Here is a 23,299-nt window from a genome sequence, read left to right as displayed (position 1 = left end):
AAACCGAACCGTCCTCCCGGCGTCGGCCTGTTAATTTGGGATATCGCCGTTCCCACAATAGAAAAATTGCGCGATACGAATTATTTATGTTTATATAATATCCCACCCGATACATGGGAGAACGAACAATGCAATTTTTCGAACCGCGAAAAAGAGGGGAGGAGGAGAAGAGGAGGAGGAGAGGAGCGGTGGGGCGGGAGGAGTGCTCGTTTCGTTTCGGGCATAGCCGCTCTGTATCGCGGGGCGCGCGAAAATCGTATTATCGCGGATAGAATTTCGTTAACGAGCTTCATTTCGCGAAAGAATCGCGCCACTCACAAAGAATCGGTTTCGGATATATAACACGGATCATGGGAAATATTATGAACTCTCGCGCGTTCGATTCGAGAAATCGGCGACGCGTTTTGCCGTGTGTTTTTCCATCGTGTGTATGTACGTATGTATGTATGTATGTATATCGAATGTCAGTTTGTTGCGCGCGTGTGATCGAGATCTTGGTGAACTTGATGTCGCTGATTTCTCTATTCGTCGATGATTCGTTGCCCATATCGTATATGGTATTTCGTTGTTCCTCTCTCTCTCCTTTCTCTTCTGCTCTCTTCCCTTTTTTTTTTTTTTTTTTTTTCATTTTGCACCACCCCTCCTTGTACCCTATCGAACGGCGTGTGTGTCTACCACCATTATTTCGTAGCGAAGCATTTTAACGTCGGCCAGTTGGACCGTGAATGATTATTAATCAATTTTCAGCGTTAAACGTGCCGCCGCAATAAAAAGCGTGGTACGTTAACGAACCACGCGCGTATAATTGAGCATTTTGGCGAGAATGATTGCGAGCCCGTGATAAAACCTTTGCGTGCCCGTTCGATTGATTTCGGTCAGCAAGGAGAGAAAAAAATCGGGGCGCGCAGGTACGGGGATGATAAAAAGGGTGGACGACTTGTGTAGTTTCGATTTCTCTCTCTCTCTCTCTCTCCCTCTCTCTCTCTCTCTGTCTGTCTCTATCTATATTTTTATTGGATAGGAAGCCACGTCACCGTGGCAGGGATCGCGTGCGCGGAATCGATTAGGATATCGGATTAACGGTTTTGGGAATTTAATAATTCGGTGAGATCTGTAGATTCTTTTGTTTCGCGTACGTCGAATTTATTAAAAGCCCGATCGGAAAATATTTACGCGATTGGAAATAACAAGTGTGTGTAAAATAAAGTGACATATGGTCATGGAATAAAATTGTTGGTTCATTCTAATAAAAAAAATTTCCTTTTATTGAAAAAAAAATTACTCGTCATACTCGTCTTTATAAAAATAAGCAAAATTCTTCAAAATTCTTAACAGATCGATTTATTGGTACGATCTAAATTAAGAAAGGGGATTGAAGAGATCGAAAGAAACGACAAGCTCGATTTATTTTATATCTCTGATATATATATATATAATAATATTTAATAATATTTCGCAAAATATTACGAATGAATCGAACATTACAAACTTACGATGATGCAAGTTCGTTACGAAATCGTACACAAATCGATTCGACAGGGGAGTAAAAATAACGCGTAACATTTTAAAAAAATGTTAATGAAAAATAAATTAAATATATCGCCATTCCTGTTCTTCCTCTCAAAGTGTAACTCTCAGTGTGTCAACTTGCTTACGCAACGCGAATTAATTATATCGGCGCACAATGGGCGATGGGGATCGATAATTTTAAAAAGTTGGCCGTGTTCCCGGGTTGGGCGAAGAGCGTCATCGAAAAGTTGGGACGTTTATCGAATCCCCTTGGGGTAGGTTGGGGTCCCGGCGATCCACGCTGTCCTTAAACAGGTAGGAAAGTTGGAAGTTTGCAGTGGCTTTGCCTGACCTTCGTGAAATAATCAGTCGTGGTATCGGGCGAACTCCCTTCGAGCAACGTTGTTCGAACGTTCCTCCGGGTTTTAACGGCATGGAGGGAAACGGCACGATAATTGTGCCACTCGTTTACCTTCATCCCCCTTATTACGCATTACTGGAAATTATAATCGAAACTCGTTCAATCGAATTCTACCATTCACTTTCGACTCCATTCAAACGTGATCATCGAATTAGTCTCGAATTACATTATAGTGTACTATGCATCCGTAATTATCCGTGTATTCAATAATGATTCGATCGCGTGATCAATTTTCCAAATTGAAGAAACGTAATTTGGAAAAATTGTGATTCCGATCATCTAAGAATGATTCCAATTCCATTTCGATTCGGATCTCGACTCAAATAATAATGATCGATTTTCACAAAATCTATTCAAAAATAGACGAACGGAAAAGGAAAAAGTTTTCAGGATTAGATCGAGGGAAGACGTTTGATCGATCGTCAACGAAATATCCCTTCCCTTAACTCTGTCGCCGTTAATGTCGAAAATCGGCGACAAAAAAAAATGGAAAGGAGAGGGTAGAAAATTTGCGGCGACGTGTATAGTCGAAAGCACTTTGTTTCCAGCGTCGGCGGTCGAATATTTTATAATTGTTATCAATACGGTACAAATGCGAAGGGGTTTCAAACGCGGCGTAATAAACGAAATAAAGTATCGCCATTTTCGCCGCTGACAGAGCGCATTGCTCGCCGGTCGGACTTTTCGGCCGTGTTTTCACCGGTGCCTCTTCAATCGTAATTAATATTTTTTCCCGGCGGCTGCTTTTTTCTGGCTTTCGATAAATTCGACAAAAAAAAAAAGAAAAACGGATGAAAAAACAGAAAAAAAACATTACAGGGACGTATGATTTCGCGATACAGTGTTCGATCTTTCCCCATCTTCTTTTTTTTCTTTTTTTCTCTTCCTCTTTTCTTTTTCATTTTGTTTCAACGTTGCGAGTGATCGAGAATGTTTGGCAGTTTAATCGCAGATGATTCAAGTAAAGTAAGTTGCGAATTTGATGTTGTAACTTACCATCTGGATGGACGTTTTGTTGCAGGATAGCGATAGAAGTAGCGTTGGCAGTCCTGAACCGGTGGCGGCCACTGGCTCGCTCCATGAGCATCAGATGATGATGGATGAAATGAAAAACTCGCGGAAGAATAGTCCGTCACCTGAAAATCTCCATCAAGCGAAACGGGCAGCGGTGGCGCAAGCACATCTCAATGGGACGAGTGAGTTTAGATTTTCCTCTATCGCGTAGATTAATAATTTAGTTTATGATTTTTATTAATTTATAAATTATTTATTTACAATTAATCATTGAAGATGTACATTTTTTTATATCGAGACTTTCTTCTTCTCAGTTCAGTATCGATAAATAAATTAATTATTATATTTTTTTAAAATTTAAAAGTAAAATCTTAGATACTAAATATTCAAATAATTTTTATATTTCTCATTCTTATCGAATTAGAGATAACAAAGAGTTAATGTGACGAATTAGAGGATGCGTTTAATTAAAGAGAAAAATATAATTAAATGTTTGTTTCATTATCAGTGGCAGGAATGGTGACCCTACAGAATCTTCAGAATTTGGCGAGTCTACAAAATCTACCGCAAGTCGCATCGTTGGCCGCAGGTCTCCAGGGAATGACAGCGGGATTGACTAACAATCAGCTCATCAACACACCCCTGAATCTCACTGTCAGCTCCTCGGGTAGGGATACAAACAGTCATCGCGTGGCTTGACGAACCGGCAACACTTGACACTGACTTTTCATTTGCTTCAATTATATTCAAATTCCATCCCTTCACCGATTCAATTAAACATTTGATGCAAATAGTTGCAAATAATGCAACACGCTTGTAATCTTTGAGCCTTTCACGCTGATTCGTCAAGTTGCTTTCTTTATATTCAAGATATCTCTCTTTTTTTTTTTTGGTTTCTAATTGATCGAATGATTAAATAATTAATATTTTTCACGCTAGAACTACCAATTTATATATACATGTATCCACAAAGATTTTCTTATTGGTTAGAAAAAAATTTCAGAATCGCATTATCTAAATATCGGTGTAAAAATTTAGAAAATATTCATACATATAAAAGATCACGATTAATCTGTTTAATCCGTTTAAGAAGCGTAAAAATACGCGCTGCTAAAGCGCATAAAATAACGTGGAAAAATATATAAAACGCTTGAAATATAGTATATTCGTATTACGTAATATAATATTCAAGTAGACGAAACAAATCTCCGTTATATTTATGAAAAAATTATACACGATTTTTCGCAAACGTTCCTACTTATAAAACTTTGACAAATTTGGCGGTTCTAGCGTTGAGATAAAAAAAAAAAAACAGGTGGTGGACAGCTAATTAAATCGGCAGATTCTGTTTTCAGCGAATGAATTTTCATGTTCAGGTGGCACGGTACCAACAGCCTCGAACACGACAGCTGCCCCTCACCTCCTGCCGCCGAGCTCGACGCCAATGGCGACATTACCTCAGCTATTATCTCAGCCGCAACCGGTCGCGATGCCTCAATTCATCCTAACGTCCGGTCAATTGGTTCAAGGCATTCAAGGAGCTCAGCTCCTTATCCCTACGTCGCAAGGTAAGCCTTCTGTTTCTTATGTGTTAGCACCCTTTCAACACACTCGAAACGAGCATTGAACGACACCCATTAGAGGCTTGTCCGCGATCGAAGTTAAGGCCGTCCACGTCCGACGTGTCACGTAAATCGATTGTACGTCGAACCCTCTCGCGGATCCTATTCACCACGTAGTTCGATGCGTAGTTTCAAATAATTAGATTCCAAGAGGAAATATATTCTACGGTAAATAATAAGAATTATTTTTGATAAAACGTTATTTTATTTCCGAATGCGTTCATTTCAAATATTCAAATAGCTGTATTTTGAATATTTGTATATATATAAAATCTTTCTTATAAAATTTGTATAGGAAATATGCTTCTGTAAAAAGTATTTGACATTTTTTTATTGACTTATTCGGTGAAAAAGAAGAGTTTTCTAAATTTAAAAAATTTTTATCGTATCTTTTTGAATATTCTTGAGGGATGAAATATTATCGTCGAACAATTTTATATATACCAAATTAATTCAGAAGCAGACGAAATTTCTCCTTCCATCACAAATTAATTCGAAAGTTCCAATTTCCCAACAAAAGTTTTCTCCGTACAAAGATATATATTTCCCCGCGCCATCGGAAGATTATTGCGATTCACTTTACACGTCACGGTGTATCGTTTCCCCCCACCCCATTCTTTTTTTTTCTTTTTTCTTTTCTCTTTTTTTCCCAAACTCGCAAAGTGAGTTGGACGCCGGCAAACCGGTCCAAGCTGTCGAGCTCCCGAAAACATTCGAGGCGGCTAATCGCGGCCTCACCTGGGAAATTTAATTAAACGGCGGCCAAGAGGGAGGGAAAGATCGAGAGGCGCAGAGGGAACGACGGGGAAACAGAGATAAAGGACCCAGAGAGAGAGAGAGAGAGAGAGAGAGAGAGTAGAGCAGGGTATATCCCGTTGCTATCAGTAAACCAACAAGAAATCTCCAACAATAACCCTCGCACTAAGTACCTTCGAATTTCGGGGCATAAATCAGTCCGAGTGGTCTCATCGTGAAATCTGCACGATGTGCCGGCGCATAATGTTGTGCAATCAAGATGTGCCGATGTATATATATTATACATACATACGTACATATAATATATAATATGATATCGACTATCTCTGACCAAGGCTCGGACTAAGGCTCGCCCCGTCGTCCATACTTAGTGGTCCTAGACTAGCCTGGCGAGCAGAGGGCAAACTCTGCAACTAATTTCAATGTATAATTAACGTCTCACTACCCCTTTCCAGACCCACGAATAACCCACACCCCCCCTCGCCTCCTCCTCGGGTCCTCGCTTCTCCTACTCGCTTCTCCTAACCCTACTCTCCCTCCCCCTCCCTCTCTCTCTCTCTCTCTCTCCCCCTCTTGCTCTTGCTGGCTGGACATCACAGCTCCGCGGATTCGGCCGCTATTATATCGATTGCGGTTCGCGCTAACTTCGTTTCTACCAAGTTGGGTTTCTATTCTGGCAATTGAGAGGGAGAGAGAGAAGGAGGGAGGGCTTGCGGAAGGGACAAAGGAAGACAGATGGTTAGGAGGGCGAGAGAGAGAGAGAGAGAGAGAGAGAGGGAGAGGGAGAAGGAAGTGAGGCATGGTGGGCGTAGAGAAGAGGGGTAAGGAGAACTTTGCGAGTCCGACTAAGTGGATTGAAGTTGGTGGATATGGACCGGTCGTGGTAGGATGACGAGTTACGTGGTGGCAAATAATGTTTGCACTGCTTTTCGGCACAATCGATGGTAACTGATGGTAACACGCTCGATTGGGCACCGATAAGACGTGAAGAGAACGAGTAAAGAAGGAGCGTGTGGATTCCTTCTGGATTTCTGTCGTGGTGGACGTCGTCGAAAATTGGGTAGCGATATGTATTATTACGATAGATTTGAAGATTCGTTGGAAGATTTGACGCAAAATATTTTTTCCAACGCTCGTTCGTGAATAATTAACAATGTTGACTTTGTATCGTGTCTATGCGAAACTGAGGGAAAAAAAAAGTCTCCCCTACGATTCGATAGATTTATTTAATTAATTGCGAAACTTTATAAATGGCAAAACTTTTCAAAAATCCGAATCGAATATGAATTAAAATGATTATTTTATATTTGTTGGAGGGGAGAAGCGTTGCCTGTATATGGAAAGAAATTCTTCTGCAATTATTATTTCCGATTAATATCGTATTTATTTCGATCCCTCTCTATTTGTCCACGTACATGAGTAGAGGAATGTTTCATCCTTATGCTACACAACGCGATAATAAAAAATTTAACGTAACATATCGAATATTCACCGACCAGCTTATTCGAGAGGCATTTTTTTTTTTCGGCTAAGGACAGAGATTTAGCGATGCGGGAAATAGAGTACGATTAAATATGCATTAACCTGCTTAAACACTTATTCGACGTATTGAACTTTTGCACCAATTCGTCTGTATATATATATGTATATATATATATATTACATATATATATATATATATATATATATATATATATATATATAATATATATATATATATGAGATGGTTGGGATCCCAATTGAATCTACGATGAATAATTTTACAATCGGAACACGATTGAAAGCAATAGTGAGAATGAATGTTTGATACTCAAGATAGGAGTAGGTCATGAGGATACGGATCATTGGCAACGCAAATAACGTTGGATACTTTGGAATGCTCGTTCAGGAATAAGCCCTCGCGATAGATTGTCAGTTGCGCCGATTTTATTTTCGTCCGGAAATTGAAGAATCTTGAAAAAGACACAGGTCAGATGACTGAATCTTAGCTTGATTATAAATCGAAATTCGACCGGTTAACCTCGACGTACGTTGCATCAAACACGGATGGATTTAACGGAATGATTCGATTATTCTTCGATCAATTTTTTCCGATCCGATTACAATTTTCCTCCTTCCTTTTCGAAACTTTTGAACATTTTTGACACTTTGATCGACCGAGCGATGAATCTCGAATTTATCTAAAAAAAAAAAAAGAAATTAATGATGAATCGAATAAGCGCCACTTATTTCCCTCGCAACGAAGCTGAATATGTCGAAATTGTTCGTTAGAACAATTGAAATTAAATATACGATTCGATTAATATTTGATGAGTTACAATTACTAAACTAACACCGTAGTATTCAAACTTAATTCTAATCCCGCGATCGTATTAAAATTTATATCCCAATGAAAAATAATCAACTGTCCGTGTATACACACGTTTCGAAGCGGCGGTGTACGTCAGCCTTAATCTGACTCCGCATAGTCGGCCGGAGGAAACGTAATAGTTTAAACGGGAACAGAAATGAGATTTCGCGGACACGTGAAAGTCCATTTTCACCGGGCGTGGAAAAAGGAGGAAAAAGTTGAAAGGAAAAAAAAAAAAAAGAAAAAGAAAAAAAAAGAAGAAAAAGAAGAAGAAGAAAAAAGGACACAGGGCAGGATGCGCGTCGCGACGACAACACGGAAGGGAATAAAATAAAAAAGAAGAGAGAGAGAGGGAGAGAGAGAAGGGGGAAAAAAAAAGAAAAAAAAACATACACCAGGCGGAATATTATCGTCGAATATCACGACGGAACTAAACGTTAATCGGATTGTCAGTTGACCTTACCTCAGAACGCGAAACTTTTATGGCTGTTCGGAATACGGGATTTGCTTAGCTTAGCTATAGGTACCAACACGGGTACGTACTCATGATCAGTAATCATATTAAGCGCGTGTACAGGGTAATCAGATTAGCGGAGCTGGAGGTAATCCCGAAACTATTCTAAGTATGATTAGGCGTCCTTCTCGCAGCCTAGTCCAGTGCCAGTACCTGTACCCACTATTAAGATGACGATAATAGTTTGCCAACTACGCTGGCCTGCGAGGTTACCTGCCCTATGGGTTGCCTAATAATCCCTCTATGAGACTCTGATAACTTTACTACCCTTCCTGGATCAACGACGCGTGGACTACGTTCATAATGGAAATGAAGTATCTATTGATTCGAGACACGTTCATACGCGGGGATAGGCTAAAGATAGAATTATCAAACTCCGTTGTTCCCTCGCTCTTTATAACCTGGGTGTCGTTGTCTCGATGATGTTTGCTTATCCAGAGGGATTAACACGTTTCGTTTCTCGTTTTTCTCGTTTCTCTCGTCTCGGACAGGAATAGCCACCCAAACTATTCTCACCATCCCCGTCAGCCACGTCACGAACAATCAAATGGTGAACTTGGCGCTCAGCAACGGGCAAGTGGTGTCTACGACCTTGGCGAACCTTCAGTCGATCGCTCAACCGCAGAACATGCTGAACACGCCGACTAGCAATGGTGAATTTACAGGTATAAATAAATTTATTTTTACGTTCAGGCAAGGATTCTATGGTACGGCAATTTTTCCTGAAAAATTCTAATTCTAATTCTATATAGATAATAATTTTTCTTTTTTTTTCTTTTTATAAAGATTCGGATTAATGTGAAAAATTTTCAAAATTTCATCTCATTTGGAAATTTTCTAATTCTAATTCTCCGGGAAGATTCGATAAATTCGATTAAAAATATACATCGAAATGAAATTGAATGGCACAAGTCTAAATTCTGGCGCGACAGGAGGAGTAGTAACTCACGCTTTTCTCTTCCCACGTGACAGTCCCAACAAGTCCGAGTTTAGCATCCGGATTAGGGTTAAATCCGGCCGCCTTACCGCACCTTCTGAGCAACAGCTCGGCCAGCCAGCAACTTCTGAGCGCGATGCAGCCTCAGCAACTGCTCCAGGCCGCGCAGGCGGCTCAGGCTCAAGCGGCACAAGCGGTCCAAGCTGCACAGGCCTCTCAACAACCGCTTCTGACCACCTCGCCCCAGCAGCACGGTCATCGACACACCTCTCACATGAATCATTACACGGTAAGTAGATCCTTGACCGCGAAATAATTTAAACCTCTCCACAATCATCCCCCCCCAATGTCCATCTTACGAAATAAGCAAAATTATTCCCATCGTATAATTGGATTATCGCTTTGAATACCTCGTCAACGAACATCCTATTAATAGACCGTTGTCGATAATTTAATCAATCGCCTGTACATATTTTTAGCGAAACGTTTCCATCCATAGCGAAACCTCGTGTTCGATCAGGCCTTTGTTAAGAATTCAACGAAACGTGTCCGACAGATATTACTCCATCCTCGAGAAAAAAATCCCGCTCTGTGTTTAAACAGAGAGATTATCGGTCGATAATCGTCGATCGGCAATCGATACCTGTTGTCATGTTAAATTTAAACAATTTCTTTTTTTTTTTTTTAAATCAAATCACATTTCCCCGGATTATTTTAAAATTACCTCGACAATACGTCCCACCCAGAAGTAGGTTTCGCCCCCCCGTTCTCATTCCCTTCGACAAACTGTTACGCGATCGATTTTCCCCCTCGACATTTCCCCTCGTTTCCTTCAATTATTATCCAACGAAGAGGAGGGGAATTGCGTCGAATCAAAGGATACTTTTTCGATTTCGGTATAATTGACCAAACACCGGACCTCGATATATATATATATATATATATATATATATATATACACTGATGCTGATGATCCAACTGACGTAACCATGCGAAACGAGCTTTCGATATTTCGTTGCGGGTATCGAGATGCGATGCATCGGGGAAAATGGCGAGTCGAAGGGAAAAAGGGAAGGGCTTGACCGTCGCGGGATCGGCCGAACAAGCGGAATAATTCGCCGATAGCAAGCGATCTCGTTAAGAAAGTATTCGCCAGGCGGCACTTTTCTTCCACTAATTAGAGTTTAAAGTGTTTCGATCTTGGATGGGGGGGAGTTGAAAGGAGGAGAAGGGTCTCATTATTAAGTGTATAATTGGCGTGGAGGGGAGAGGAGAGGCAGGGCATCGTCGTTGATACTAATCCGTTACTACTGTTACCGTACTCCCTCCGACTAGCCGACGGAGAAACATCACAGAGAGAGGCCCGAGCAATCGTCGCCTTTGAACGAGTCCGTGGTATCCGCAGCCTCGGCCCTGAACAGACTGGCGGCCAGCAACGGGGAAATAACGATCACGACCACGCATGGACCCAGTGGAGCCGGGGTGAAGGCGAGTGTCACGCCGAGCAGCATGCACAATCCTAAGAAGGAGGAGGAGGATCTCAATGATTCACCTAGTAAGATCATTTTCATTTATTTTTGATTTTTTTTTCTTCTTTTGTTTTTTTTCGATAAGTTTCGTGAGAAGATGGTTTGGTGAATAGGAAAAATATCATTCTTGAGTTTGTTTGAAGTAGATTGATGTATTGTTGAAAAGTTTTTTATTTAAATTTTGGATGGAGAGATAGTTTTTGTATAGAATGGTAGAGAGAGGTTAGATAATATTTGGAAAAAATTATTCTTGGAATGACGTGATATCTGGTAGGAATAATTTATATAGATTGAGTAGTTATGTTTCCAAAAAGAATCTTTTAATCTTCTCGATCGTCTTGTTGATCATAGTCGGGCGATGGTGGCACCATCGACTCTATTTATATATCTTTACAAGAATTTAGAATTCATATATTTAGAATTCATATAGATATATTTAACATTTATCGATTTCATCGCTTTATCTTATTTTAGTCCACGCCCCAGAATTAGCAAAACTGTTAAAGTATTTATAATATTTAACCATTCACGCATTATTTATCGACTCCATCCAATTTTGATTTCATCTTATAGAATTTCAAATCAAACAGACGATCAAATAAACGATTTAAACGAATGTGAAACGGATAAAGATAATGAATAATTTTTAAACAATATTTCAAAGAATCAAGAATATATTTCAAGAAGTAAGAATCGATCGACAACTCGAGAACGTCTCAATACTATTATCTTACAATATATTGATATGATAATTATCTAGATAAGAATCTAAGTATTTAGAAAATTTTCTCACGGCGGCACCGCATAAGAATTCAATTCACCGATCTTTCCGATTCTTTCTCGTGCCTCGAATTCCCTTCTGCTCGGGTTCAACATTTAACGCACGGTCAAAGCCGATAAATAATAACGTTGGCGGCGTCCGTCCGCGCCTCCAAGCTCTTAATAATCCTAATAGGATATCGTACAATGCACGGCTCATTACGGTGTATTAGATCGTATGCTCTCTCCCGCTGCCTTCTGGGAAGCCATAAAGATTCCGTGGTACGGTGCACGTAACCCCTCGACAAGTCGGCCAGACAATAATTTTAATAATTCACAATCATTGCTCAGGCTGTGCGGCACTTCGTCATTCCGCGGGACAACGGATGATGATGATAATAATAATAATAATCGTTCGACGTATCGAGCCTAACGATTCTCAATTGCCGATGCCAACGTTACTTGATAAATCTAAGCTTTTGTCAACCAATCTCGCGTTGATCCTTGAGAGTCGATTCGTAAATTTAGAGAGGACGAGGAGAAGGAGGAGGGGGAGGAGGATCGTTTACGATCCGTATGGATGGATAGAGGGAGGACAATGGGGAGTAAATTTGGAGGGAAGAGATCACGATCGACACGAGCATTCACGTTGCTCGTTCACGCCCTTATTATCGAGTGTCTTTCTCGTTTGCTGGAAAAAGAAAAAAAATGTCGCGAATCGCTCGTTAAGAACAATGAGGCTTCGAATTAGGATTGATTGCGGGTGATGAGAAATATTGAACGTGTCGATTTGGTTAAAATAATGAGGATTAAAGTGACGTTCTTTTTTTTTTTTTTTTTTTGATCGAGGTCTTGAATAATTGAGGAATAATTGAACGAGCAATGCGAATTTTTAAAATAATACAAAGAAACAGGAATACGATTATAAACGTTTACGTTACTTTTTTACGTGCTGGTCGGGCACGTGGCGCCCTCTCTGGAAAAAAAAATGGCTCCCCTAAAAGAGTTAATAATCACTTTACGCACTCGGTTCCTCCCTGAAGTAACATTGTCGAATGTTTTTCATACATTTTTTATAAATCATTATGTATAACCACCGTGAAAGTTTTTCCAACAGAAATTGCATCTCTGTCACGAAACTTTAACGAATGCAAATGGAATTGAAGAGAAATTAAGTTATAACATTGCGCATCAACTGCTCGATTTCAGTATGTACAGTGATGTGTTATATACTTTAATTAATTATTTTCAACGAAATTTGGAAGTTTCGATTAAGAATTCGACCATTTCCATCCTATGATAGATCAGATACAGCAAAATATATCGAAGATATAACGAAGAACAATTCGAATGGAGAAATTATTGCAAACAACATCAAGATATTATTAAAAAAAAGAAAATCACATTAAATACAACTTGTATCTATTTCATTAAATTCCTTCTTCATACGCGTTTCTTTAGTTAAAAAACATTCGTGTAAATGTTCCTCACATTCATCTTGATACGAAAATAACGGATTCTTCTCTGGTACCGATTCGCGAAAATACTTGCGCATTCCTCGAAACGAACGAGGCACTTCCTCGTTGCACGAGAAAGTCGTGGAGCATCGTCGTCGTCGTCGTCGCGTTTTTGTCTGTGTTCCACGGACGAGGATCCCGCGTTCGATTGGAAATTAATGATCGCAGAGACGGCGCAGAGACGGAAGAAAGATTTGCGGTTTATTGCTCGGCGAAGAAAGCCGTTCAAACTGGCCGAGATTGTTGGCCACCTCTATTGCGTGCGTATGTACATACGTTCGGGGTGACAGATTTACGAGAGAAATCGGCGCGTTTGAAGCAACTTTAACGAAGCCGGTATCGTTAGATATAGGCCTCTCTCGCTCTGGAACTTTGAGGCATTCCTCAGGTCGATCGATCCGGAATTCGTTGGACAATTGCTCTTTGTCGAAACACTTTCTTCTAAAAAGATCGTAGATCTTTTTAAGAGAATCGGTAAGATAATGGATTAGAGTAAAAGTATTTCTTTGAGAAATGGAATTCAATGGAATATTTTATTAGACAATCTCTTTTAGAAAATCGTTCTAGCTTTTAACCAAACATAATTGAAAATAATTTATTCTGGAGTGTATTTTTTTGGATCGAGATTTGCTCGTTCTAAGAAATTAATTAAATGAATTAATTTTCATTTCTTTTTGGCAAATGTATCTTTCGAAGAATGCAATTAGAAGAATCGGAAAATCTTGTCAATTTTAAATCCCACCAAAGGAAAGATTCTCTCTGATTACAGATCAACCGACGATCAATGAGGCCACGAACAACGTAGTCGACGGGATAAATCTGGACGAGATCAAGGAGTTCGCTAAGGTGTTCAAGTTTCGCAGATTGTCGCTGGGTCTGACGCAGACCCAGGTGGGACAGGCCCTGAGCGTGACAGAGGGGCCAGCTTACAGCCAAAGTGCCATATGCAGGTGAGTGTGTCCGAGACACCTCGTCGTCTTTCCTTTCGTCATTTTAGTTTTTTTATCTTCATCTTGTCACGAATATTTCATACGGACGTCGCTGACGAGACACAGAAATGGAAAAAAAAAAAAAGAGAAAAAAGAAAGGACGATGAAATTAGATTGATATACGACAATGTATACGACAGTGTGCCAGGTCACTGGAAATGGCCAAAAAAAAAAAAAAAAGAAAGAGGGAGGGATGCTTCCCTCTGTTTTTGGCTGCTAACAATCTGTGTACGTTTCTAGACTACGCTGAATCTCGATGATGTCTTCTTCCATTTAAAGAAGTCGGGGCTAAGGGACACTCGTTCCTCAAAGTTCCTCCAAAGGAACCAACTCTTTTTACTCCGCCCTATGTCCAAATTAAATTGGTCATTCGATTTGTTGCATTAATTCGGCCACTTCTTTGAGCTCTCTGGCTAATCTGTATCTTTGTCTTGCCCGTATCTACCTCGTGTTTTCCAATTTTATGAATCATTCTAAGAAGAAGAAGAAGAAGAAGAAGAAAAAGGATTTCGTCGTTGAGATTAGCATTTCGATCTGGTCCCAAGTAACCAATTAATTTTGGACATAGCGCTGTCGCGACAGATTTAGCCATGTTGTGTACCTTGATCGCGTTTTCACGAGTTCTTCGAGTATTATATTCCGAGAGAGAGAAAAGAATCGTCGTTGAATTTTCATGTGTAATGTAAATAATCTGCCACGGTGGTTCCTGAACACGTGTTTCGTTGCGCGCGTGATTTCGATATGAGATCAAAATGCGTCCCCCCTGTTCTCTCACTTTAAGTTTGTTAAGAGATAAGATTTGTTCAAGATCCAAGAAGGAACCACGGTGGTAGTGCTGGTGGCAAGTAGAAACGATGTTTCTACAACCCTGGTATTGTTATATCGTAACGACTAATTTAAGCATTGGTGATTGTTCCCCAGTGCCCTGGCTACCCAGATGTACGCTGCCTCGCAGATTGCCTCTCAGCAGCAAGCTACGTACGTTCACCCCTCATGCTACTTAATTTACCTAAAAATCTAAAACTTTTTCAAATCCTTCTGGAAGCATAGCAGTTATACCCAAGCATGTGAATCCGTACATTTGGTTATCGTCGTGTGCGAGAGTAGCTCAGAGTATCAGTGTTCTCAAAAAATAAATAAATAAATAAATAAATAAATAAAATCTTCGATTCTTCAAGGCTTGTTGAAATTAATTCCTTGTAATAATTGAACACGAACAAGCGAGACACACGAGTATACACGTGCATAACGATAATATAACATACATGAATTTACATTATCTCTTTCTCTCTATCGCCCTTTGATCTTTCTTCTATTTTTCTCCAATGTATGTCGACTTTCTCCGTTTCGTTCCTCCCCGGTGTTTCGTTAAATGGAACGATTGTATCGCTTCGAACACGTTCTTTCTAGTATCAATTTTTTTGGGGCATATTTGGGTATAGCTGCAATATCGCTATCACTAATTTCTAACTCCGTTTCTGGCAATGAAATAAAAAAAAAAAAAAAAGAAAAAAAAAGAGAGAGAAAAGAAAAAGATTAAAATGAGATGCGAAAGGAGCACTTGTGAAATTTGTTAACGATTTCTTCGAGCCAGGGCATTGGCAAACTTGGGCATGATGTCGCCAACGCGTGAGTACACGTAAAAAAAAATCGCGAAGATCGACGTCCGTCGATGAGAGTGTGTTCCTTTTTTTTTTTTTGGACGATCTTCGTTTCTTTTTTTTATTTCTTTTTAAAATTTTTTTTTTTTTTGTCTAAATTGATCACTCGATCTTTGTATACGATTATTTTGGTATATTACGCCCGTCGTTAATATACGCAGAAGAAGAACACTAGCTCTCGAAGCGCGTTGGCAACATCATACACGGCATCACCAAAACCTTTAAGCATGCACGCATTGTCAATGTCCTGTTTTTGAGTCAATGCATGCTTTTTTTAGTGCTCCTTTAGTCGAACAAAGACGCAAAGAATTTTCTCATAATTCTTCATCTTCTCGTTCAACGAAATAACGGTTCGAAGTAAAGTGTCTTGAGATTGAAAAAAAAAAATTGAAAAACATCGAGATTGGGAGAAATTGGATCTTTACGTCTTTGACGATTGAAATTTCGATTTCTTTCTTCACGAGTATAATATTTCTATACACGATATGGAATCGGAGAACGTGAATCATAAATTGTTGTTGGCTCTAGATTCGAAAAATTGGACATCACGCCAAAAAGTGCGCAAAAGATTAAACCGGTCCTCGAAAGGTGGATGAAAGAGGCTGAAGAAAGGTGAGTTTTGTTATTTTTTTAGAATATCCGATTTCTATTTCAATCCATTCCATTATATGTAATGAGCATTAATATACGTAGAGGATATCGTACGTTCAAAAGAGAACGTTATTAGATACGAATAATTTAAAATCATAAATATCACGAACACGATTGTAAAACACGTTGCACGTAACAATTTTCTTTGAAGTTTCTAACTATCCATCACATGTTCCTGATATCTAAATTGCCTATCTATTTAAATTACAAGTTTTCCATTTGATCAAATGGAATATTCCCTTTAAAAGTATTCTAAGAAGAAGAACAAAATTATTCGTATTAAAAATGTTTAAAATACAAACTGTTCTAAAATTCTCTATGAAAAATCAACCATTTCTTTCTTCGAAAATACACAAAAGAAATTCAGAATGAACACGTTTCAAAGTTTACTTCATCGTTCAAATCTCGAATCAAATTTCAAACTGCCTCATACTGACTCAGCTCAAATATCAAAAATCAAACTTCTTTCTTTCAAAAAAAACAAAAGAAATTCAAAATTCAAAGATTATTTCATCGAAAATTAACCATTCGTCGCCTCGAACCAAATCTTAAACCATGTCGTACACGGTTCAAACTCCGTCAAACCATTTTTCGATTTTTTTCAACCTTTTTTTTCATTCTCCAAAAAAAAAAACAAATTCTAAAGGAACGTTTTATTCAAAGTTTATATTTCATCAAGAACGTTTGTCCCAACATAAAATTTCCGTTTGGACAAGGCAAATTTTACGATTATCCAACATCGGCCAACATCCAGGATCTCAAGCGGTGTCCGAGACCGTGTGAACGCGTGCGTGCTAATTGGTAATTCGCTAATTGAATCTGCCTGATTAATTGCGGATCCGCGTCTAATAAATACGCGGAATGTTAATTAGAATGGGGGAAACCGTTACCGTGCGCCGCCTCTCCACACGGGTACAGGTACCGCCGGTTTTATTCGTGTCGCGAAAGAAGTCGCCTATCGGCCTCTCTCCTTCGAGGTATCGGTTTTGCCGCCGACACACACACACACACACACACCGCCACACCTACACACCGCCGATTTTTCTCCCAACCATGTATCAGGATTCGTAATTAGCGAAATTCAAAGTTTAATTCATCGACCAAATCGTTGGATTGTCGATGCACAGCAACAACAACGGCCTCATAACGATCCACAACAACGACCAAAGCTGGATTTATATCCTGCAATTGGGAATTCTCGCGTAAGTTTTCGGTGTTTTATCGCTCCTTTCGGCCCCTTGTATGGATTTTAATTCTTTTTTTTTTTTTCCACCGTGGAAAAAGTTTGGCCTTGTTGTTGTTCGAATCGAAAGTTAGGTTTGCGCGGAATTTGGAACGCTCGCAGTTTGTATCGAAGTTTGCAAAAGATTGGATAAGTTTCTACAGGGTAAATGGAATTTTTGTGTTTTATCGTGGAAAAGAATTTTATTTTTCCGCACGCGCGGATTTTTTTTTCTTTTTTTTTTTCTGTCTCTTTTCAATGTTTAAACGGAAAGCTTCAAACCGTATTGGCGAGCGTTTCTTGAAAAAAATTGAAAAAATTTTCGAATTTCGCGAAAGGTGAAAATATTTGAATTGAAAAATAATCATAATATTCCAACTTTTCGGAAAAAATTTATGTTACATGATTTCTTTAATCCAAAGCGAAATTTATTTCAAGAGTATGTACGTAATGATTCCTACTTTCGATTTCTACTTTCAATCCGAATCATTCCAATATCATTTAAATATCCGTAAACTAAAAAATCCACAATGATCATTACGTATCACAAATCTATCTATTTCCATCCGTCTTTCACGGATCGATATCCGTGTTAACTCGATAAAGAATCGTCATTTAATCGATACCGGAATCTAAGAGCGTCAATCGGTCGAATTTTACGAGTCGGTGACGCCTAACACGGTTTATGGTTTCAATTTCATCGCGATACCGTTTCATTATTGCCGGCAAAAGCGTGGAAAATACACATATATATATATATATATATACATATATGTACGCGTGTTATATGCAAAAAATATATATATAAATACGCGCAGAGACGGATACGTGTTATAAAACGTACGTATGTATGTTTTACGCGTGTACGTGTGTACGTATATCGGGTAGCGTATCGAGGTGCGCGGCATGTATCTCGACCGTGAACCGGATGATTCGATGACAGGAGCACGCGGTCATTTCTCTTTCCGCGACCGAGCCGGCAACAATGACCCATTCCGCATTCCCGCGGCGTAGCATCAACAGATTTTCCCAAAACGAACAAAATGATTTGTTGACTGTGCATTAACACCTTCGCGCCGGCGAAACAGCGAATCATCCCGCCCGTTATTGGCCCGGAACCGTTTTTCCCCATTTAATGATTCGTTCCTTGATTACTCGTTCGCTTCGAAACGAAAAGCGAAAGTTGTCAACATTTTCTCTTGTTGATCCTTTTGTTTTTTTTTTCTCTTTTTCTCTTTTTCTCTTTTTTCTTTTTTTTTCTTTTTCGTTTCATGCGATGATGATTTTCATTTCGCGAATATAAAACGAAACCTTTGTTGTGTACCTTTCGGGAAGAAGAATATTTTATTCTTTCAAGTTTTACGTTGCTTTTCGTAATTTTTCCTTCTTTTGTGTGAAATGATTGTAACAGAGAAGAGAAATAATTAGCTGTAATGTAAAATGAATATTTTTTTTTATAATTCGTCGCCATTTATCTATTCAACTTGAAAATTTTATTTCAACGGGAATTTAATAAATTTGAAAACCGGTAATCGAATTATAAAACTTCGTGGCTTCTACTTTTCTACCACTCGTCTTTAAAATAATTCCAACGCGATATATTTACAAAATCGCTACAGAAAGTGCAAGAAACGTGGATCACGATGGATCCTCTGATCCATCAACCGGTTAACCCTCCTTTAATAATTATCCATCCGATTCGATGACGGTTCGAAACGCAGTCATTCCACTCTTTCCACTCTCCCTCTCTCTCTCTCTCTCTCTCTCCTCGCAACAATGACCCATCCCGCATTCTCGCGGCATAGAAGTAAGCGCGCGACCGTGCGCCTGCCGCGTCCAGGAAAAATGAAAGCGGCTAGTTTATGCGGTGCACGTGCACGATTTATCTGCCGAGTAATTAAACTGTGGACTAATTAAAATCAGGTTTCTGATGTACCCTCCTTCCCCTCCTCGCTCCCCACGATTCCTGTCCTTTCTTCTCCTCCTCCTCCTCCCCTCCTCCCTCTCTCTCTCCCCCCCGATCTCTCTCCTCTCCTTCCTTCTTAACGTTTCCACGCGATCGTGTAAAACTCGCCGACACTCTCGAACCCGATGCTGCACACCCACGCACGAATCCTCCACCCCCACTGTTTATTTCCTCCTCCGATCCGTGCCTCCGTTTTCCGTTTCCTCCCCCCCTCCACTTACTTTTCCAATGGACCCAGCAGCTGCTGCCCCGCGTTTCCACGCGTTTCCAAGCTCGTGTTCCTCTTCGTGTTTCGAAGAGCGGCGTCCTCGGTTGATCTTTTCTCCTCCTCCTCCTCCTCCTCCTCCTCCCAGAAGTTCGTATAGATCCGGGTAAATATGTGTGCCTGCACGGCCTCGAGATTTAGGTGGGCTCGTTTAATGGTAACCGGTAAGGAGTTTCTAATAAATATTCGATTGGCTGATTTATTCCGATCGATTCGAGACGAGAGAGAGGAGAGGAGAGGCAACAGAGGGCTGTGACTAAGCACGCTTCCAGAGTGTCTGATTCATATTTGCAGAAGAGAGAGAGAGAGAGAGAGAATGGAGAAAGGATCGACACGTCGAGACTCTCTCGTTTCTTCACCTGTTCTTCTCACGATTGATTCTTGTTTCCTTTTGTTTTTGTTCGAATGAGGTTCTTCTTAATTTTTTATTATTTTGTAATACTAAGAATTGAATTTTATTTATTCATGTAGTCGCTTCACTTGAAGTAATTTAGTTTGAAATAGTTCGAGGAAGAAATAATCTACGTAGTAAGATAACTTTTTTTAAAAAAGTATCCAAAAGTATCAGCAGAGAATGATAGATACTTTAAACTTTCAACTTCCCCCTCCTTCTCCCCTTAAATCCTTAGATTTCACGTGTGATTCATTTCTTTTTTTTTTCATCATATACTTGATAATAATGGACGGTATTAATTTATTAGAATTCAAACTTCGTAGAAACGAAATTTCATGTGCATCAAGTAAATAATCCTTGTTCGCAGTCGTACACCTTGTTCCACCCTCTTTCTCCCTTCGTTCGGCTTCTCACTTATACGTATGCGGGGAATACGTGTTCGAGTTAACCCTCGGCGCCGGGTTTGATTCCACGTTTTCCCTCTTCATCCTACCCTTAACCGGGGTATTCCTCTCTTCTTCAGTCAGCTTTTCTCGCCTGCAATACACGCGCGCGATAATAACGTTTCCTTTGGAGGCGGAAGGGTTTATTAAGATTATTGAAAGCGGTGGTAAATTGGCGCAAGAGAAGCAATTACGATATTTGTGACCGCTTTGAAACGGTCGCCTTTTAATTTGTGTCGCGTGTCTTCAGTTATTGAAAGCTTTGTGCTCCCTTTTTCCATCCCCCCTCCCCCTTTCTTCTTTCTCTCTTCTTCTTCTTTTTCTTCTTCTTCTTCTTTTTTTCTTTTTTTTTCGTTTCAACATGCTTTGACGAGTTCTCGGGAACTCGAGCTTGCATTTCGATCGGTCGTAATGTTGGCCAGGGCAGGGCTTTGTGAAAATCGTTTAAAAAGTAATATGCATAATTATTACACTTTGATATCCGATATTTATAATTGGTAGTCTCTATTTTTTAAGATTTGAAATATATATACATCGGTTTAATTTTTTTTTTTTGTTTAATCGTTTTTATCGATTTTACCTTTATATACATGGTCCTCCGAGTTTCAATATTTTCTTAATGGGTGAATTTACATTTCGGCGAATTCATCGAGCCTCCAAGCTTCATCAGACTTTCATACCAATAACACGAATGTAATCAATAAATCGTGTGCCGCCAAAAATAAATCCTCTTTTGTAGGAAAAATGTAATTACCGTATGGTTAATTTTAATCACATACCCTCCCTCCCTCCCTCCCTCCCTCCCTCCCCCCTTCCCGGACGTTAAACACGGTAACCGTAGGACGCGGAGGAGGCTTTTTCTCTATCAATTTAATAAATTCTCCTCCCATCACTCCCAATTCTTCTCGTTAATTAAGTCACCGACGGCCGATGGTTATACGACAGACAACAATTAACAGAAAACCAATTCGTTATCCGGCATAATGACAGTCTAGAACGATAAAAGTTTAAAAGCTTCTAAGAATATCTAACCGATCGTGAACTACATCGTGATCGCGAAAAATATGAAAACTTCAATTACTTTTTAAACAAATTATATAATTTTTATTCTTCGTGTCACGATTTTTATTCGAGAAAAAAATAACGATTATCATTCATCACCAACAATCTAAAATATATCTTCGTCGTCAAATTTCGAATATATTCGATTTAATATGCACAAGAGAAAAAAGAAATTCCCGAAATGAAGAAAAATGTATAAAATAACTCCTTATTCCGCCTAGCCTATCTCATCACCGTCCCATTAATTTTTTCCCCCATTAAACACCGGCGAAACGACGCCTCGATCATCGACGTATCGCCACGCACCACCCTCCCCAATTCTCGGTCGTTCGTCAGCCTCCCGTTGAAAACTCGCCCCACCCCCTGGATGCTTTCGAAGCATCGGTTCTTCGCGCACCCCGGCTTCTCCATTAGCATATTGTTTTCGCGGATTCGACGAAATATCACCATGCGATGCTAATGGCTCGGCCTGCACTTTTTTCGGCGGGGCTCGACAGTTGGTCATACGGAGTTAAATTAAAAACATAAATTCCGCAACGGCGTCCACCTACTCCTCCACCCCTCCTCTGTCGCCTAATGCTCCCTCTCTCTCTCTCTCTCTCTCTCTCTCTCTCTCTCTCTCGATGCGTGTGTATATCGCGCACCGTCGAGACTCCCAACCCTTCCACCCTTCCCTCTATCCTTGTCCTTCCACCCTCCACCCTTTCTCCGCGTTTCGCTCGCTTAGCCGCGATTCCCAGCGGAAGTTCTCTCCTGTTTACGGTTACGAGGTTTTTTTCGATGCGACGCGCTTCGATCGCTAATTTCATTTGCGCGACGGCGACATCGCGATGCGTCCCTCCGCCGTCCGTTCCATCAGGGAAAGTTGGTCGGCTAGGGACGAAGGCCAATCAGTCAAGGGGATGAATGTCTCGCAAAACCGGCCGGCTTTTGTTTCGGTCATTTCTCTTGTTTCGGCCATTCCTCCTCGTTCTTTTTATTCTTCTTTCTTTTTTTGGGGGAGATTTTAGTTTTTTTTTCCTTTTTTTTTCTTTTATAAGGAATGGAATCGATTCGAATCGCGAGACGACGCGAGAGAAATGTTGAGAAATGGTGTTCACACGCGACTAACTCCTCCATCTGTTTACGATGGCGCTTTCCGCGAGGATCGCTTTGATGTAGAGAAAGTTTGCCGAGTTAACAGACGACCGATCCGTCTGTTTTGTTTTAATATTTGATTAGAGTACGATCGGGGTGGTATTTGCACTAGTGTGAGATGAAAATTCAGTTTTCCAAGTCGTTTTTTTTTTACATCGGTTTGTATCACTTTTTTTCTTCCTTTTTTGTTCTTATTCCCTTTTTCTTGCGCGTTTTTCTCTTCAAGGTGATGAATCGTTTAATTATACGATAATACGGTGTTCGCGATGTATCGATGTTCATTCTGAATTTCATTCTTAAAATATTTCTTTTTCGAGATTCTTGCTTTTTGCTCGTAATTTATTAAAGTATTTCGTAGTATTAGTAAGAAGGTTGTTACCAGTATGAATTTTATTGAAGAGAAATGAGGACAGTGTGTTTGGTTACAGGCACAAGAGCGGGCTACATCAGCTGACGGATTTTATCGGGGTGGAAACGAACAAGAAACGAAAGCGACGAACTTCGTTCACCCCCCAGGCTTTGGAATTGTTAAACGCTCACTTCGACAGAAATACTCATCCTAATGGTAAGTTTTCCTATCA

General features: G+C 39.9%; 1 protein-coding gene across 8 annotated transcripts in view; it reads left to right on the top strand.

Annotated features, from left to right (window-relative positions):
- LOC408435 (POU domain, class 6, transcription factor 2) overlaps window positions 1-23,299 on the top strand; it is a 195,226-nt gene that overhangs the window by 166,014 nt on the left and 5,913 nt on the right. For 3 of the 8 annotated variants that reach the window (XM_026444807.1, XM_016915842.2, XM_016915845.2), the window contains 10 exons: window positions 2,952-3,126; window positions 3,453-3,611; window positions 4,300-4,512; window positions 8,678-8,851; window positions 9,159-9,412; window positions 10,459-10,678; window positions 13,698-13,878; window positions 14,839-14,895; window positions 16,107-16,190; window positions 23,132-23,283. In XM_026444807.1, the coding sequence (XP_026300592.1) occupies window positions 2,952-3,126; window positions 3,453-3,611; window positions 4,300-4,512; window positions 8,678-8,851; window positions 9,159-9,412; window positions 10,459-10,678; window positions 13,698-13,878; window positions 14,839-14,895; window positions 16,107-16,190; window positions 23,132-23,283 (1,669 nt within the window). The remainder of the gene's footprint in view (window positions 1-2,951; window positions 3,127-3,452; window positions 3,612-4,299; window positions 4,513-8,677; window positions 8,852-9,158; window positions 9,413-10,458; window positions 10,679-13,697; window positions 13,879-14,838; window positions 14,896-16,106; window positions 16,191-23,131; window positions 23,284-23,299) is intronic. The other 5 variants (XM_026444806.1, XM_026444805.1, XM_026444804.1 and 2 more) reach the window with 5 other exon arrangements.

Source organism: Apis mellifera, linkage group LG13 (genome assembly GCF_003254395.2).
Source record: "Apis mellifera strain DH4 linkage group LG13, Amel_HAv3.1, whole genome shotgun sequence".
NCBI lineage: Eukaryota > Metazoa > Arthropoda > Insecta > Hymenoptera > Apidae > Apis > Apis mellifera.
This window is presented reverse-complemented; position numbering and strand designations above follow the sequence as displayed.